Source organism: Fusarium oxysporum, chromosome V (genome assembly GCF_013085055.1).
Source record: "Fusarium oxysporum Fo47 chromosome V, complete sequence".
NCBI lineage: Eukaryota > Fungi > Ascomycota > Sordariomycetes > Hypocreales > Nectriaceae > Fusarium > Fusarium oxysporum.
The window spans coordinates 2,566,176-2,584,005 of NC_072844.1; the positions used below are offsets into that span (position 1 = coordinate 2,566,176).

The window sequence follows — 17,830 nt, forward strand, 5'->3', positions numbered from 1 at the left end:
CACTACTTTTCTTGCTCTGGCTGTTAAAACATAAAAGTCTGGATTCCAATTATCAAAATATTTCCTGAAGCTTAGTGGGAGGCTTGGCTCGAGTAAGCAGATGATGCCGTGGGGACTGGTGGGAATGATAGCGGTACCATCACTACACTCAATCAGAATATAATGAGGCCGACACCGAACTTTATCGCCTGTCCCGGGTTTGGCCTCTACTGAATATGGCCTGGGGAGTCATTGCCCTCAAAAGCTGACCCAAGGATGACCAAGTATGGATCTCCTAAGCCCATTGCTGACCATGAATTGAGTGTTGCTACGGCCATTGCAACCGCTTCGGAGAATATTCTTATGCTTCCCCCCTACCACGCTGGCTTCTCTGTAAGTATAGCACGAAGCTATGGTAAATCATCAATGCTAACCAACAACAGTGCTGATGCCGTTTAAGAGGACTCAAATTGCGGCAAAATCTTCCGAATAGTTTGGCGAGTATATGCAGGAGCTGATGGACGAAAACATTATTGAAGCCCGCAGGGGTGAGCGTATAGATGGTATGGACCTCATGGGCTGACTGGAAAGATCCAGCTATAGGACTGATGTCGGTCCTCGCCCGCAAGGTAAAGAGCTGAACAAGGGGGCACTATCACAGGATGACATCCGTGGAAACACCTTCATCATGCTAGCTGCCGGACAGGAGACTTCGGCAGGTGTGCTTCAGTTTATCTTGTTGGAACTGGCAAACAACCCAGTATCGCAAAGAAGTCTTCACGGTGCCATTGACGAGACATGTGGTGATGGTGATCCATCATTGTGGGACTATGAAAACCTGATCAATCCCAAGATGGTCAGCATGTTGGGCGCTTGTATTGACCAGACTCTGAGAATGACGCCTGCGGTTGTCGAAATTCCTGAAGCAGTGCCTTCGAAATAGGGTCAGATCATCACTATCGGCGGTAAGAGTCATTTGCCCCAAGCAAAACATTCATATCGTCAGGTGCCGTATCAGCGCACCGTAATCCACGGTGTTGGCCGGGACGACCAAGCCTGACTAACGACGGCAAGGATGATATTAATGACTGGGTCCCAGAGCGGTGGTATCGAAATAGCCAGGAATAAACAGCAAGATGAACAGAGTCAGGGTGCCAGCCCCGGGATGAGGAATTTGGGAGTGCTGCTACAAGCACACTGCTCTTTCGACTGGAGGGAGACTCGTTCATTCCTTTTAGCGATGGGCCAAGATCATGCCTCGGCCGACGGATTTCTCAGGGAGAAATCATTGCTACGCTTGCGGTCTTGTTCAAGGACCACAGCCTGGAGTTGGCTGTAGATGATTGGGCGAGTGATGAGCAAATGAATCGAGAGGCACGGCGCAAAGTCTACGCCAAAGCTCAATCGAGCTGCAGAAAGAAGATACGGGGTGCAACTTCAGTGCTAACACTCAAAATCAGAGATGGACATGTGCTGGTCAGGCTGGTTAAGAGAGGACGTGAAAAGTTTGTGAGCTGGATTTAGAATAACGATGACCAATGGAAGTGTTCCTACGGTGTTTGCATAATACATGCTAAACTCATGATTGGAGCTGTGGTGCCAAGTCGTGTTGATTGGACTACACCACTTCGTTCAAGGTACAGTCCTGGCATCGGTATTTATTAGCCAAGCTCTTGGTAAGGGTCGCGAAGGGATTTATATACTACTAACTACGTATTTGGATCCATGCATCTGTGTGTTTTTGTGTTTCATCTCTTGACTGTCAGTAGTCGACTGCTATGTTTAATGACTGCATGACTACGTAGTTCATAATGGCATCTGCCAAAATACCAAATTTGGTATCGTCAATAAGGTCGATTGCGGCAGATATTGTCATCGGATTGGATTGAATGGAAAGCTCCCCACTAGAAGCTCCTTCAAAATCCGTGGCTGGCTGAAGAAGAATGAGGTCATATTTGGCGCGAGAGAGCCCCAGCCTGGGGTACACTTCAGTTATTAGGTAAGTACTAGTGAATCAGTCAGTGGCACCCATATTTCCTAGCTGGAAGTCCCTAGGAGCTCCAAATTCCCGCCCTTTTATTGGGCGCTTCTGTCACAACATAACCATCCACACCTTTCACTAAAGGGATCTGCGGGGCCTGACCATCAGATCGAAGGAGAAGACACGGGAGAAAAAAAAAACATAAACAAGGGACCGGACCCGCCGCTCATTGTTGACACGGGCCCTTCCGTTCTTCACCAGCCATCAGCCATCCCCCATCCAACGTGGACCCCCCCAAACAACACATGCGAGCTCGTACCTCTGTTCTTCATCACCATCACCAGCTTCATTTGCTCCCTTCTGGCCGTGGCTCAGTGTCCCATTGCGTATACATATTATACCTCCACTTACAACGCCTTGTCAACTGTTGAAATTCGCTTTATGCGCATTCGCTTTCAACCTACCTACCAACATGTCCAACCATAGATACAACTCGTGGCTGAAGACCAAGAAGAAGGGCGAACTCGAGAATCTTGCTGAGTCTGTTGGTCTGTCAGAGTATGTTCATTTCACACCCGATCTACTGATATACGTGCCATTTACGCGCGCACCACCCGTTCTCCAATATTGCCCGCATCGCCTTGCTTTGTTCTTATTTTGCGCCCAAGCATGTCCAAGCGCCTTCGCGACGCGCCCACTCTACCATCATGACCCCTCTATGCGATCAAGGAAACACTCTTGCGCTGACACGAATATGCAGTATCGACGGTTACAAGAAAGACGACCTTGGTGTGGCTCTTGATAACTACCTTACTGAGAACTCAACGCGCTTTCTCGCCAACCCTGAGCTCGCTGGCTACTTCAACAGTCGCTCTAAGGCCCAAGGGTCTCCAATCAAGAGAGAAGTGAACCGTGAAGATGCCCTGAAGGTAGTCCGAAGACGACCCTCCAAGGCCGTGGAAGAAGTAACCCCCGAGTGAGTGACCTCCAATCATCCAAGAGTCCCTGGCGCGTTTTGGGCTTCTTCTGAATTGGGCGCGCGCGACGATACAAATAATGCATCGCGCGTCGCGATTGGAATAACTAAGCTAACAGCCTGTTTTCTAAACCATAGAAGCGACGATGCCTCTTCTCCCCAAGCTACATCGACAGCACTCGTCGAGACTCCTGGTCGCGCTCTGTCCGAGGTCGCATCGCGCATTGCGCTTCCCGCCACGCCCGCTGATGTTGCTCTCGCTGTTGATCGCTCCACTAGCATTGTGCGCCAGCGCGTCTCGTCACTTTACGAGGAGAGTGGAATCACCGAGGTCAGTCATGCGACTCGCGACACTCTCAGTACCGTCACCAGCATCCTATTCTGTGTCGCGGGTTGGGAGCTATGGAACGTTCGGCGCGAAATTCTAAGCAATGTTTACGCGTTTACAATTCCCGCTATCAGCACACTCGGCACATCGGACTACCCTGTCTATGTTCCTGATATGTTCCTTCTTTTAACGTCTAGCTTCTGGTCTCCCGCCTTGACTTGGATACTGACCAGCGTCATCATCCCCTCTTTTGCTGGTTACTTCTTCAACCTGAGCGCGACAAGCCCCCCACCTTCGCGCGGACGCCCTCGCCCAAGCCATGCGGACTATGTCGTCGATCCCTTGACTTTTAGCATCGTCAAAGCCTTGGTTTCATTCGTTGTTTACGGCCAAGGCGTTAATTTTGGCGGTCTTTTGAACGATCTGTCTATAATGCGCCTCGAGAACGCCATATATGGCGGCTATAAGGGTATCCTGACTGGCACTGCTGTCACTGCCGTGGTCAGCATTTACGACGCCGTTCTGAGGAAGTAAGATGTTTCGAGGTGAGCCCAGTGCTGTACAGGGTTATTGATTCTCAACAACCTATTATACGATTTGGGAGACAGCAGCAGAGATGACGAGCAACCCATATCGCTCATATACTCAGCGACACTCGCTTGAGTTACTCAGTCTTGCCGTAACTCGGAAACTTGCATTTGGGCGTCATGGCGTTGGAGGGTTTTTCAGTGTTGAAGGCGTCAGGGGATTTTGATACCTCAGGGATAATTGTGTTCTCTTGGCTTTGCCTCTTAAAGGTGGTACTTTTTGCGAGCTCTTTTGGGTTCAGCAAGCCGTTGTGATGCGCCCTTTGCCTGCGGTCTGAAGCGTTCATCAGCCCTTCGTCGTTGAACGAAGTCGAATGTGACGGGGCAAGGAATTCCCCGAAAACGCACGAAATGGCGAGCGCATATTGCTCCATACTAAGTTGACGGCCAGCCTGGAGCCGGCATTTAGTTCCTTTATATTGATGTTTTGGTGTCATTCTGAGTTGGGACATGGAGACTGGTTAGTTGGAAGAAGGCGCCTTCAATTGAATGGATGATGGCTTAGCTTATAGTAGGGACTTTTGAATTATGAACAGATAATATGCCCTGAATGACTCTTCTTTTCCAGCCCCTGCACTCCAAGAGAACACTGTTCCTCGAGACGAATCTATGTATTCGAATGATTCGCGCACACAACATCCCATCACCAATTCTTGAATAGCAAGATCTTGACGACGAATGAACTAGGACAAGAGAGGCCTCCCTTTCGCTACGAATACTTACTAGGCAAGTATAGCTTTATTAGTGGCATGATGATTCATAAACTCACCTGGCTGAATACTTACTATAGCCCACCCACTCGGAAGAAAGATATACTACTAATATTGTTCTGTCGAAAACAACCGGACTACGGAGAAACGGATCGATGATTGTTGCTTACCCCTACTAACAAAGCTATCCTAAGAATCCAATGGATAGTGTGGGTTGCCACACATCAGTCTTCCCTGTGGTATCAAAACAGTTCATGTGTAAAGTTTGGCCCCTGATCTCGAACCTTTTCCCTGCATTTGTAGCGAGTTTATTCATCTTACATTAGCCCGAAGCTGACTTGAGGCACCCGCCAATGAGGTACCAAAGTTCGTTTCCAAAAGCCTTTAACCATGGGGAAGACCTGTGGCTCTATCGCTGAACTGACTGCCAGCCAAACTGGACCAAGTTTACTTCGGATGTTGCCTGTTGAGCAGCGTTTGGCCTATATTACGAGTATCAACAATCAAACCAAAAGGTTGGTTTCAAACCCAGTTAGAATTTCACACCAAACTGCCACCTCTAATACTAGATCGAATCTATACAAGTCGCACCATGTTCACATTTGTCTTCCCAAAATTCCCCGGTCCAGAACGCCCCGTAGCATGCGCGGAGAACCCTTCCGCGTTTGGTCCTGGATGCCTCGTACCCAGAAACGACATGCCACACTGATTGAGTGACAAAAGTAAAATAAATAAAAGAACAGAGAATTAACAGACAAGTTGAAAACAGTGAATTTTGGGTTTGAAATATGCAGACAACCTCGAATGATTCCCAGCCGAGACGAGAGGGGACGAATTAGGACGACGTTCTGGAAACCCTTGGCCGAGAGAATACCCAAACCTTGGAAGTGAAGAAATAAGTAAGGTATGATAAGGTTCAAATAATAAAGTGTCTAGGTAATTCTAGGACAAGTACGCTGGGTCCGTAAACGGAATGCAAGCCGGACGAAGGAAGGAACTGGATAAAATGGATGCATAGAAATCGCGTCATCTCCCTCATCGTCATGGTGGTACTAGGAATCGGATGTCTTGCCATTCAGTAGTCGTGGGTATATTTGTACAGATGCTCCTGCAAATGCATATGTGCGTGGTGATGTCTGTCGTGTGCGCTGGTAGAGGGAGGACATGTAGCGTCGCCTTGCTCATGACGGCGACAAGGTTGAAGAGGGACTTGGTTTCGTGTCCTAGGCTCAAGGTTTCTCTGAAGGATGCTCAAACTTGATGGGATGCACCAGCATACCACGCAGACATAACCGGCCGCTGCTGTTCTCGTTCATCTCTTCTGTCTTGCCACCTCGCTCCCGTCCCTCATTGGCACGACCTCCATGCTTGCCACGGCCATCTAGCTGGGCATAGCCCAACCATCGGCGCCACATCAGACCAGCGAACTCGCTGTTAAAGTACCAACTGGTGCCCTTGTGATTATGCTCGTTGAGTTGGTCAAAAGGACTGCCAGGACCAGATGTCGAATGATCACGACCAGCGTTGAAGGCTGCATCAATTTCACTGAAAGGGTACCAGGCTCGGTCAAGGAAGATTGGGTGTGGGGCGTACACTCCCTTCATACCATGATGCAGCGCAACGGTTGGAGGGAACATCTCGGAGAACATGGTGTGGTGGTATCGCCAAACCTCTTCATGCATGGACATCAGCAGACGGCGGCTGAGACGTGACGCAGTAATGATGGCGCATCGTCGCGGAGGAGGAGCCTTGTAACCTGTAGCATCATCCGAGAAGACCCAGCCAGATTGTTCGGTATCGAACAGTGGATTGAGAGTGATAATATCAGCCTCTTCACCAACACCACACTTGGATCGATCGGGAGCATCAGAGCTGCATGAAGGGGGCATCATCGATTGACCCCACTCATCGTGTCGTAGCTGTTCCTTACCCTCGAACGATAGCGGGCCGAAGATGGGAGCGCGACCTGAGGCCAGAGTGTCATGCTGCACAGTTTGAGAAAAGTTCTCCCAAGTGCCATGGTAGGGAGGAATGTAGTAGCGAGCGCTGCGTTCCCAGAGAAGAGTTCGAGGTTGCTCCTTGGCCCACTTGCCTAGGCGGTCAAAGAATTCGTAGTAGCTGCCCAGGTATCGCATATCCATCTCCCAGTTCCAGTAGTGTTCATACTCGGGGTGTTGCATAGCGAAAACTTGGAGAGGGAAGTGGGCGCTACGGTAGATGCCGTGAATATCGGCACCACTAGGGTTCTCGATCGTCTCGCCAAATCGTCCGGGGTACATGAGTCTCATTTGAGGCTCACTCCAGAGCGATACTAGGCCTCGGAACTCAGCAGGGACGTTGTCATTGATGATGCGCTGTACAGTCCACTTATCAGACCAGATGGGCTCATCAATGTTTCGCACCTGCATCAGGAAGTGAACCTGGTATTCACCACCGGATCGCAGGGAAAGCTCACTGATAAGCGCCCGGAAGTTCAGTACAGCTAGTTCAGTCCACTTGAAGCCGGTGTATGTTCGAACGACGACAGCAATGCGTCCCTTCTTGTCGCTTGTCTCCGAGAGTTCTTGAGTGTCAGGGTTGACCTGCTTGAATCGATGCTTATTGGCTTTGTAGCAGTCTTCCTGTGCATCTGCCCAGTTGACATCGATGTAGTTGATTTTCCCAGTCTCTGCCCAAACATGCTCGTTACCAGAAGCCTCAGTGTCCAAGCCAGTATCTAGACCGCCCTGGGCTCTGCTATAACCCAGGCCGTAAGGTCCATACCGACTGAAACGATCGAAACAGATATCGTCTCTGAGTCCGAGGAGCTTGTACGAACCGATAGCAGGATCCGGCATGTGCTGAGGAACGCCATTGTAAGCATACAGATCAGGAGCAGGTACCGACTTCTTGGAATCGAGATAGCAGGTCTTGACATCACTGCCATGGTCATAAGGAATGTACTTCTGAGGCTTAGGCACATGGTCGCTCATAGTGGGAGAGGGCATCGGAGCCTTATCAGTGATATTGGGATATTCGGGGACAAGGTTGGCTTTGCTGACAATAGTACGAAGACCGTGGAAGTACCCGTCGAGGCTGAATAGATAATTAGTAAAAGCAAGAAGTTAAAATGTTCAACGTACTGAGGAAATCTCAACCAAGGCATCTTCTCAAGTTGCGCAGCAACTTCTTTCTTTTCATCAGCAGTAACATATTCGCCTTCAGGAACGGTTTCGAGCTTTCCATCACCATCCATATCACCGGTGAGCATTACAACAGTTTCGCCGTGTGTGTTCAAGACGGTAGCGGTCGCAATGGGTTGCTGAGTCTTGGTGCCGCTCATCTTTCCAACACTGTAGCCAGAACTTCGGGATTTTACAAAAATCAGGGTGATGAGCACAGCCACGCCAAAAAGCCAGGTCAACACCCTTCGGGCATGGCAGGGGCCCAGAAGTGACCGCATACGAAGTCTGGGTTTCTTCGTTTTTTCTGAAATGATGGAATAGGGGAGAAGAGGATCGATCTTCCTGCCCGATGGGCCTCGCGAATTATTGTTGTTGCGGGCGGCCATGGTGACTGAATGGCGCCGCTGCATACTAGGCTTAAGAGTCTGGCACGCTTAGGCCGAGGGGTTGTCGGTTCGCTAGAGTTTGTACGGCGGGTGCGTGTGATGGTAGGATTTACTGGTTGAGGCAGGTGATGACGAAAATTAACTTGTATGCGGAGCGAAAGTCGTAGTGGAGCCGGCCGACATCGAAGGGTTTATTTCAACAGGTTGCAGGTGAAAGTAACGACTGGCAGTCGTCGAGATATCCTGGAAGGTAAGTCGACGAAAGATGTTATCCGATAAAGGGTGGAGGATGAGCAGACGAAAAGGCTACCTCGTCATGAGACGACGGCAGTGAGATCAAAGGAGGTGAGGCTGAACAGCACAATCGCACGACGCGACGCAAACGTTTGAAGCAACACGGGATCGGTGCTCGTCGAATTTGCGATTAGAAGAAGAGGGCGTCGAGGAGAGTGACGAACAGGCCGAGCGATGAGCGAAGGCGTTGACGAGGGGGAAAAGAAAGGAGGGGGGAATAAGAGAAAAGAAGTTGACCAAGAAGAGATAGGAGGGAGAAAAAAAAAAGCGAAGCCAGGCCAGGAGAGGAGAGGCGAGAGCAGGGGATTATGGACACGGGACAAGGGGTTGCTGTCCAGGACCTTGTAAAGGGCGATAGGGGGACGAGGGAGGAAAGCACTCAGGGCAGGTCTCTACCTAGGTAGGCACTGCACAGTACAGCTCGGATGTACCTACGGATGGGGCCCGCTAGGTACGGGGCTCCGCTAAAGGGACCGGGAAGGATGGACAGTGGATGGGGCATGGCTACCTATGGAACCTCATTTAGGGAGCAGGGACAGTCTTCTGTAGGTGACATTCACTTTCTATCTCTTACATACTGTAGATATATTTTGTACTGTGTTATTTGCACCCATCTTGACTGAAGGCCTCTCTAACTTAGACCTGCATCTGGTGGTGGCTGTCGCCTAGGCACTCAAGAACTTCACCTATGTCCCGGGGAGCCCGGGACGCACGACTGCACACAGGATGCTTATAGCTGATGTAAAGAGTGCCCATCCAAAGCAGCGCTCGACGGATCACAAATAGATGTTTCTCAGTGGCTGTGTTGAGCTAAGGAGGCCATTGGCAGAGACTCGGGGCTCAAAAGAAAGAGGAAGGAAATAACCCACTGATATCAGAGACCCTAGGAATTTTCGGGATGTGCAAACGGTACGCTGCACAGTGAATGGCGGACAGTACATGTAAGGTGTCTTCATCTTCAGTTTCGGGACCAAGCCTGCAGGGAAGCTTGTACTTCCAAAAAAGCCAAGTCTCGCTACTGACAAGGGGCCCAGGGAACTTGGGCCAACGTCAGGCATTTGGAGAACATCGAAGAATTTGGACTGGAACAGGGCACCATTCAAGCTTTAGAGACTGGATACCAAAAGCTCCAGAAACGGCAATAAGTGGTTCACAGGCACCTTCTTCAGCTCGCTTTCAGCACCGAAAGGTAGATTTTGCCAAATCAACACCTTGACAGGGCCTTTTCCCTTGACGCTCTATCAGACGGTGTTGCCGGGGGTGGAGACAGATATCCAATGAGAAACACTATATCCTTCAAATATCCAACCAACGATCGAAATCAAACGCCTTTGGGGCATATCTGAGACTCAATTGGCTGAGCAATTTGGATTTTGGCAAGTCTCCGCTGATCTGACATACAGTACTATCGATGGCTTTGGGAATCAATCGCTCAATCAATCCGTTGCAGCTCCACCTTGTAAACAATCAACAGGGCCGTTACTGTTGTGGACATGACGATGTCATCGCCGGTTCTACTACCGCTGTCCTGGAGACGGAATTCTGAAGCCTCAGTAGCCGTTCCGTATTCTCTACAGGACGAGGTTTGTCAAGGACAATCAATGGCAATCGCTTCCAGCTAAGCCTTGAGTCCTTGACCCAAGCCTTGCATCCCCTGTCATTGCGCCATATCCCAGCAACGTTCTGTCGCTTCCATCCCAATCAGAAAGATTAGAACGCGCACCGGGCGCCTCATGGAACATGGACCCGTGGGTCTCCGAGCGAGGGCCAGTCCGCCCCTATTGTTAGAGAAGGGAGAGGCTCTCGTGGCTGATTATGGCGCACTTTGTCAATCATGAACCTTCTGAGCTCAAACACTGCCATGCTTGCCTCTGGCGGTGGTTGCGCGTCCTGCAACTCCTGATCGGCGTCTGATTCGAGACCATGGACTCAGCCGCCTGTCAATCACGACAAACCCATCGCCAGTGCGGCTCTTTCTTTGTATGGTGGAAGAGGCATCAAGCATGGAACTCGGAACTGTCCCTATCGCGTCGCGATGTTAGCAGTGTGTATGCTGAGATCTCCAGCTAGCGACCAGCCTGGAAGTCAATGGGCTCAAGGCATGTCTCACTGGCAAATGAGTGCCGATAGCGACCCTCCTCTTTTATGCTTGTTGGCATCTCATTTCGATCCTTTCCGAGAAGTCGTCACTCCAATTCTACGGTAGTAAATTAACTCTGAATCGACAACAAGCCGTTGAAACAATCCCTTTCTTGCGATATAAATCGATGTCGGGTTAGAATCTTTTACTGAACAATCAGACTCAAGACATGAGTCGGTGAATCTTAGCTACGCAAACCCCGATTCTCTCTCCCAGCCACGCCCCCTTCCGTCCAGTCGAAGGACAGGCACACACGGTGGGCGAGGGTCCTCCCGCCACGCGTCCTTGGGGTCTACTCCAATTATTTCTTTTCCACGGATGTCAAATGGTTTATGACTGTGGGCATTCATAACGGAGAATTGTATCAAGTAGAACTGTTGGAGATTGATGCACACTGCTTTTCTGTAACGTTGGTTGCGAAGCCTTGTATGCCGATCCGATCTAAGACAATGTTAACGTCAACAACAATCTGAGAATAGCAACCTGGCCCCCACTATCGGTCTTTTTTAGGGTCAGCCAGCGTACCGATTTGATTTTACAGAATCTCACGATTAGCCATTCAGTCTGTCGCAGTCTAATAAACCGCATATCTAGTTGATCCTACCTAAAGTAGAGCAACGGCGAGTTCACTCATTCTCAACTAATCTGCGCTGCGATTCAGCAGAGGCGAGGATCCATGACCGTTGAAGTTTGAACTGTTTTCCTGGCCAAGCTTTTAGCCATGGTTGCATCGCGAGAAGTCGCCAACGCCACAGGTGGCACCTCTAAATGAAGTTAAGCGACAGGGGGCTGGCGAGGAAAGTTGACAATAATAAACCGCACATGTTATCTCAGATGGACCAAGGTTGGCAGCAGGAGATTGCCAAGGGCTGCTCACTTGCTGACACGAAGTCACAAACTGGGCGTTTTAGTGCGTGCAAGGGGCGAGCGAACCAGTTCTGCAGATGCATGCATCGCCTTGCCTAGTCAGGTTCTTTCTGCTTACAAGACGTTGCAAATCGCTGACTTGTTAATTAGCTCATCGTTCACTGCGATGTATTCTTTTGTCTGTCATCATTGTGTGTACAGCATACTGTGGATATGAACAGAACCATTGGAAACACCCGTGACTCAGCATGTTCTATTGTTGGAGATGCACTACGCTACGTGGTATATGCTCCACGAGGGAGACCCTTCACATAATATCCCCGTTCTCGTGTTTCGTCCGTGTAACGTCTTGCTGGCGATTATGCTGCCACAGGGCTTGCTGACTGGGGATTGTACCACTGGCCATGGTGTGGGGGTTTCCCGAGTCTACTTGAGGGTTTGCCGATGTCGTTGCAAAAGTATAACGCATTATCGTATCCACTGTGTTTCTCTATTAGTGTGTAGAGTTGAATATGCTTGATATTTGAGATCCGATGCCTTCGTATTCTTAAGCGAGTGTTTGACTTGCCTCAAAAGAGGATCCGCCATTTTCTGATCAACATATTCCTTGGCAGTTAGCAAGTTTATCGTTACCTGGTCATTTCCTAAAGTCCCCAATCCCAATTGATACTAGAGGCAGTCGTTGCAGAGAATCCAATCTCCAAAGCTGCGCAAGGTCATTTCAAATGGGGCGGGTCTCGCGGTAAGGCCAGGTTGGAAAGGCTGGTGTTGACCAGTCACCACGCGGCAATTGACCAGCCCTGCATCGCTATCATCTTATTTTGGCGTCTTGAGCTAGGAATTTCTCATCTCAACCACTTAACTTAACTGGGGTTGAGATTGACTTGCGGGCCGGAATCCCTCAAAATCTCACCCAACAGAGACCAATACTAGTGTAGCTCATCATCCTGCGTTGCGTTGCACGCAGGAACTCGACATGAACAGAGAAGGGATTCTTGCATTTTGCAAGGTGTTCATGTATCGTCCCCCCGACCCTATTGTATCATATCGTATCGCACAGGCTAACAGGCCAAGACGTTGAGGCCAAGGTAGTACCTGTGTAACCTTGAATTCAAAGAAAACAACAAGCACATAAGCCTATGTAAGTAAGCCTAACACTAGGCCTAATGTTAAAGTTGCGTTATCTTTCTGCTACACTCCGTATGTACATTTCCATTCACTGCACCCTTCCCAATTTGAGGATGCCACAAAACAAACATGGCTTGCGTTGATACAGTTATCGGTTGGTTACATCTGTCAGCAAATGGGTAATAGTTAGTAGTAAGGCCTTGTAGTGTAACAGTGGCAACGGGGAAAATATTGTAAGGCTGGCTGGCTTATTATTAGCTCCCAGGTTCTTCGGTTCCCATCTGACCAAGGCTGGGGTGAACGACAATCTTTGGCATTTCTCCCATGATATATCACATCATAATATATTGTATCTATGACATGGAATTGATGATTGGTGAGTGCAACGTATTTATCATCTTTTATTTTCTACTAGTCCCTCTGAAGTGACAGCACTAGTTTGTAGGAAAATAAGGGCTCGCGGGAATGCCAAATAACCTCACCACTTCACTTCTATGCCCTTATTAGATTCTCAGTTCTGTTCCAAATGTTGGCGGATCAGTCTCGTTGTCCTCGGTACAGCTTGCGCCTATTTCTGACTAATGATGTCTCCGCAAGTTGTCCCTATCTCGTCCCATTCCTTTGCAAGAATCAGGTCTCACGGCCTATGCTTTGGCTCTGCTGTTCTGGACCACTCCTGTCAAACGCAAAGCTTGGTCTCAATATTTGAGCGCTTTTGTATCGATCTGTATTCATATCATGATCGGCTTTGGCCTCGTTCTCATCTTCCTTAGGACCCTCTAGCCTTGCTTGAGTTCTCTCTCGCCAGCCCTTCCCCCATCGAATTGCAGCCATGGTCGCCAGAGCTGAGCCTATCAAGTACGCTGCTGAGATGGTCGAAAACCATCCGATGCCGACTGCTTCGACTGCTGGCAGAACCACAGCTGAAGCGATGCATCCAACCAGATATCTTGCGAAAAAGTTGGTTGCAGCCACCTCTGCCCCATGACCAGGCATGACATCGAGACAATAAGTGTTGTACGAGGGAAAGCAAAACAGTTGCGCCACGCCCTGTACGAACATGGCAATAACAGGCACCGGAATACCTCCAACCTCCCTGTCGACAGTCCAGCCATATACCAGCATGCTTCCCGGCATAATTGCGCCCATGAAAGGCAGGGTGGATCGAAGTCGATCTTCCGGTATACGGACACCTCCACGCTTCTTAATCCATCGCTTGGCCATCATGTCCGCCCAGTGCCCCCCTCCGAAAGTCCCTACCAGGTAACCGAAGCCGGGTGCCAGGTAAAACAGACCCGACAGCAACGGCGAGTCGAGCTTGAAGCGGGGATTCAAAACATAACGGACCGGTGTTAGGAGGCTGTACATGTTCCATGTTAAGGATGCACTACCACAAGCCACCAGTGCAATATTGAAGAATCGAAATAGTCGCAAGACTCGCATCGGACTGATCATGCCGAGAACCTTCAGTGTCCTTTTCTTGCCCGAGAGGCTTTTCAGATCGTTGATCTTGAGGTGATGGGCTGTTTCGCATACAACAAAGTACACGCCGAGTACCCCGGTAGCAGCCAGTCCTGTCTGAAGCCAAAAGATACTCCTCCAGGACGAATATGTTACAATAATACCACCCAAAAATGGTCCAAATGCAGGACCAACAAGTGTGCCGGTCAGAAACCATCCCATTGCTGCACCGCGCTCTATTGGACGGTAGATGTCACTATTTCTTATCAGTATCAATGATTCTCAGAGCACTCGCTGCTACTGAAGCTCCGTGAAGATCGAGCTGGCCGTTTGAGTAAATAGCCAGACTCCAAAAGTTGATTGCTCAGAGTATGAATACTGAGCAAGTCTAGGTTAACGTTCCGGTCACCAATAAGATGGTTCACTGTCTTACCTTTGGCCTGGGGTCCTTTCAAGGACATGAGACAGTTTATAAGTAGAAGAATGGAAAACCTGGCAACTTACCCAATGCATGCTGGGCCGATGAGAATGAAAGCTGTTCCCCCAAACGCTGAAGCCGCCCGAAAGACAATAAACGAGGTGAGGTCAGGGGCCAATGCAGTGGCTAGGCTGAGTAAGAAGAAAATAGTTGAAGAGGACAAGGCTGCCTATGGGGATGTCAGTGTTTCTTCCTGCTGTTATGGGCACAGCGTCAAAACTTGGGGAACGAATTGACCTCCTGGTTCCAACCAGAGCACCGACTGAAGCACACCACAAGCACTTACACTCCGCCTTCCATAAACCTGGCTCATGGGTCCCCAGAATAAAGGTGATAACGCCATAACAATCATATACGCTGCATTACTCAGGTTTATAATGCTTCCCGTGCTGCTGAAAGTCTTTGCAACCTCTGGTGTCGCTGCTAACACTGAAGTGCTCGATATTGGTGATAGGAACGCCCCAAACGACAGGACGGCCACGATAGCAACTTTGCGTCTTGAGGAAACTTTGTCAAAGATCTCATCACCTGCCTCCCGGTAAGGCACATTGCCATCTGACGCAGTGATAGTGGCAGCCGGTTCGAAAGCATCGTGGCCGGATATGTGTGATGTTGTGCGGTTGATAACCTCTTGTTTTGGGACTCGGACTGCAATCTGTGGACAAGATTCTTCCTCGCTCATGGCAGATGATGATATTTCATCCTGTGAATCATCTAATGTCTTCGGCATGGTAATCGGTGGGCTCTAAATGTTGATTTGGGTTTCCGGAAAGAATGTGGATTTACATTCCCGCTTCAACCAAAAATGATATAACAACTAAATATTTCCTAGAAGTATAGGAATTCAGAGTAATAAAGCAAACGGGACGAAAAGATCAGCAGCTACAAGGCATATTGGCACATGGGAGCTCCACACAAGGAACATGCAGACTTCATCCCTAAGAGCCCTCGATTATCACATCCTAGCAAAAGCAGTACCAGACATGGGATCATCCCCTCTCCACTTCTTCATCACAACCGAACCTCAAGTGATCAATCATCATCGATGCATACATAGTCCCTGGTGTGTCTGTAATATCCACATCGCATCTATTCCCGATCAGCTCCATTACCGGTAAACGACATCCATGACCAAGCGGACAAAACGCGTCCCTTCAAGTCCCCAGGACTGGAGACATTTGTGAGTGACTCTTTAAGAATTCGGAGTGCATTCCGGCGCAATTTCTTACGCTGAATTTTGGGTTGTTTTGGGAGCAACCCGGACATCGGCGCTTGTCTTCGGGTGCGGTCTGCCGGGTCGGAATGGTGCTTCCGACACGGTCATTGTGAATCCACTTTTTGTTCGGAGGTACCGTTCAGGCATTCCGGTATGACAAGATTGCCTAAACAAATCAAACACAGGTAGATACAAAAATCTGGTCAATGAGATTTAGTGGGTTAAATCTCTGTTTAATCTTGTTTCCTATTACAGCACCTACAAGCAAACACCAAGTTGTAATACAAGTTCTGTCATAGAATCAGATGCTAGAACGCCAACTCCTCCCAATGCTTGTGTATATGCTTGTCCAGTAGTCTCAACGAAAAGCCATGCCTCCCCAGGGTATTCTCATATCTAAACATGCGTCCCATAGTTCCTCCGCCATTCTTCCTAGGCCAACAACTTCTGTACACGATTCTGTAGTACTCTGTCGACGGGTTGGCTGCTACGCTGCACAACCACGTTTTCTCTGCCTCCGATTGTAACGACTCGAAGCCACTCCGGGGCAACCTCGCTGGCAATCAAACGTACGCAAGCTGCGCCCTCCTCCTTGGATACCGGAACCCGGAGAGAGTCTTTGAGCTTCTCGAGTATAACTGCCATCGTAAAAGCCTGTCGTGGTAGGGACATTGGGTTGGATAGGCTCAGCATTGAAATGGTTGCTGCAACATCGCCCACGCGGTTAAGAGCCGCACGTCGCTGAAGCTCGGGCCCGGAAGGGGGAAGTGGCTCGTTGGCTTTAGCTAATTGTTTTAATCGTAACCGATCAAGAAGGCTCATCTTTGTGCCATCTGGGTTGAGGAGGGGGCTGTTGGATGCCGCGTTTTGTTTTGCTGCCTTCTCGTGCTGCTTCGTCACAATGCCACTCTTAAGCTCTGACAGCGCACGCTGTCCTTTGTTCAGAATTGGATTCGCTGTTGTTCTGTTGTCCATGTTCTTTATATCCACTTGGGGAAGCTCGTTCAGTGAGAGGTTATCCAACGGAAGGTCAATGTCCATTTCATCGGCGGAGCGTTCGGTGCCTAATGCTCTCAAATTGATCTCAAATTGCTTCAGCAAACGCTCTTCATGGATTGGTGCCATGTCGATAGAAGAGCGCTCAACACAAATCTTTCCCCGGCCATAATCGGCAATCATGAATGGTGAATGAGTGTTGGTTTTTGTTGAAGTTTGTATAGCGATGCATCGTCGGATATCCTCGATGGTGACCTGGCGTTTACCCCACGACTGAGAAATGTGTGGCGCAAGTGTGCGTATGTCGATAGGTGAATTGTTGCCGTTATGAGCAAACTGGATCATAATTGTCTTGACAAACGACCGGTGTATGTCAACGAGCTCAGCAAGATGGAGAGGAAGTGCATCCTTGTCGACCGTGTGTTTGCGCAGCGTTTTGAATACATTGTCGAGTTTGGTTTGCACTGTCTTTCCTTGCCTCTTGCTCTCAGAAAGAGGCGTGGTCCCTATAGGCTTGTGGGCAGTTCTTGCCCTTGAAGGGGTTGTCTTTGCAGTTCGTTTGCCTTTTGCAAATGGTATATTCTTCTCAACCAGGTTTGCAACCAGTTCCTGGTTTCTTGATCCGGGCTTTATGGGTGTGGTAAGTTCATCGTCACTACTGGGTGCGAACGAGGTAGTCCGAGCCTTGGTTCTCGGATGGACATCTTCTCCGTCTGTGGCCGCTTTTCGTTTCCTAGTGGTTACCGAAGATGAAGTTTGGCCGACGATTTTCTTGGCATTATCGTTTGGGGTACAAGTTTTCGAGACACGGGTAAAGTTGGTGATGGAATGACTAGCAGAAGGTGCAGCTTGGCTGCGCCTGGCCGGTCGAGGCATCCTCAAGTTTCTGTGAGAGTTGAAACACGTGAGGAAGCGATTTTAAGTGAAGGAGCAGATGAGAAAATCGAAATATCAAGAACGATCTTTGCAAGAAAGGATGTCGTGGTCATTAAGTAAGAAGACCCAATCACGGAAGTTGCAGTGAAGAAAATTGCGAGGATTGGGAAAGTAAAGGTGATGTCTTGGAAAGTGGAAGTCATATCCACAAAAAGATGGAATGTGCTCCGTCGTCAAGGGGAACGTGAAGACCTAGACGCGTT

The 17,830-nt window shown here is 49.3% G+C and overlaps 5 protein-coding genes across 5 annotated transcripts; 2 read left to right on the plus strand and 3 right to left on the minus strand.

Moving 5' to 3' along the window:
• Window positions 1–2: 2 nt before the first annotated feature.
• Window positions 3–922, plus strand: FOBCDRAFT_319639 (cytochrome P450; the record flags this gene model as incomplete). Its single annotated transcript, XM_059612032.1, has 3 exons — window positions 3–376; window positions 423–471; window positions 577–922. The coding sequence occupies exons 1-3, from the start codon at window positions 256–258 to the stop codon at window positions 920–922; spliced, it is 516 nt and encodes a 171-aa protein (XP_059464935.1). The 5' UTR covers window positions 3–255.
• Window positions 923–2,218: 1,296 nt separating this feature from the next.
• On the plus strand, window positions 2,219–3,863 carry FOBCDRAFT_36343 (uncharacterized protein). The gene is made up of 3 exons (XM_031184378.3): window positions 2,219–2,518; window positions 2,721–2,936; window positions 3,075–3,863. Exons 1-3 carry the CDS (start codon window positions 2,433–2,435, stop codon window positions 3,796–3,798), a joined length of 1,026 nt encoding a protein of 341 aa, XP_031040020.2. The 5' UTR covers window positions 2,219–2,432; the 3' UTR covers window positions 3,799–3,863.
• A 1,671-nt stretch (window positions 3,864–5,534) lies between these two features.
• On the minus strand, window positions 5,535–8,280 carry FOBCDRAFT_36352 (uncharacterized protein). Its single transcript, XM_031184380.3, has 2 exons — window positions 7,684–8,280; window positions 5,535–7,636 (listed from the first exon to the last, which is right to left on the minus strand). Exons 1-2 carry the CDS (start codon window positions 8,133–8,135, stop codon window positions 5,791–5,793), a joined length of 2,298 nt encoding a protein of 765 aa, XP_031040022.3. The 5' UTR covers window positions 8,136–8,280; the 3' UTR covers window positions 5,535–5,790.
• Window positions 8,281–12,913: 4,633 nt separating this feature from the next.
• On the minus strand, window positions 12,914–15,342 carry FOBCDRAFT_223768 (major facilitator superfamily domain-containing protein). Its single transcript, XM_031184381.3, has 3 exons — window positions 14,766–15,342; window positions 14,506–14,648; window positions 12,914–14,257 (listed from the first exon to the last, which is right to left on the minus strand). Exons 1-3 carry the CDS (start codon window positions 15,207–15,209, stop codon window positions 13,171–13,173), a joined length of 1,674 nt encoding a protein of 557 aa, XP_031040023.2. The 5' UTR covers window positions 15,210–15,342; the 3' UTR covers window positions 12,914–13,170.
• A 564-nt stretch (window positions 15,343–15,906) lies between these two features.
• On the minus strand, window positions 15,907–17,800 carry FOBCDRAFT_223774 (uncharacterized protein). Its single transcript, XM_031184382.3, has one exon. It carries the CDS (start codon window positions 17,565–17,567, stop codon window positions 16,128–16,130), a length of 1,440 nt encoding a protein of 479 aa, XP_031040024.2. The 5' UTR covers window positions 17,568–17,800; the 3' UTR covers window positions 15,907–16,127.
• Window positions 17,801–17,830: the final 30 nt, after the last annotated feature.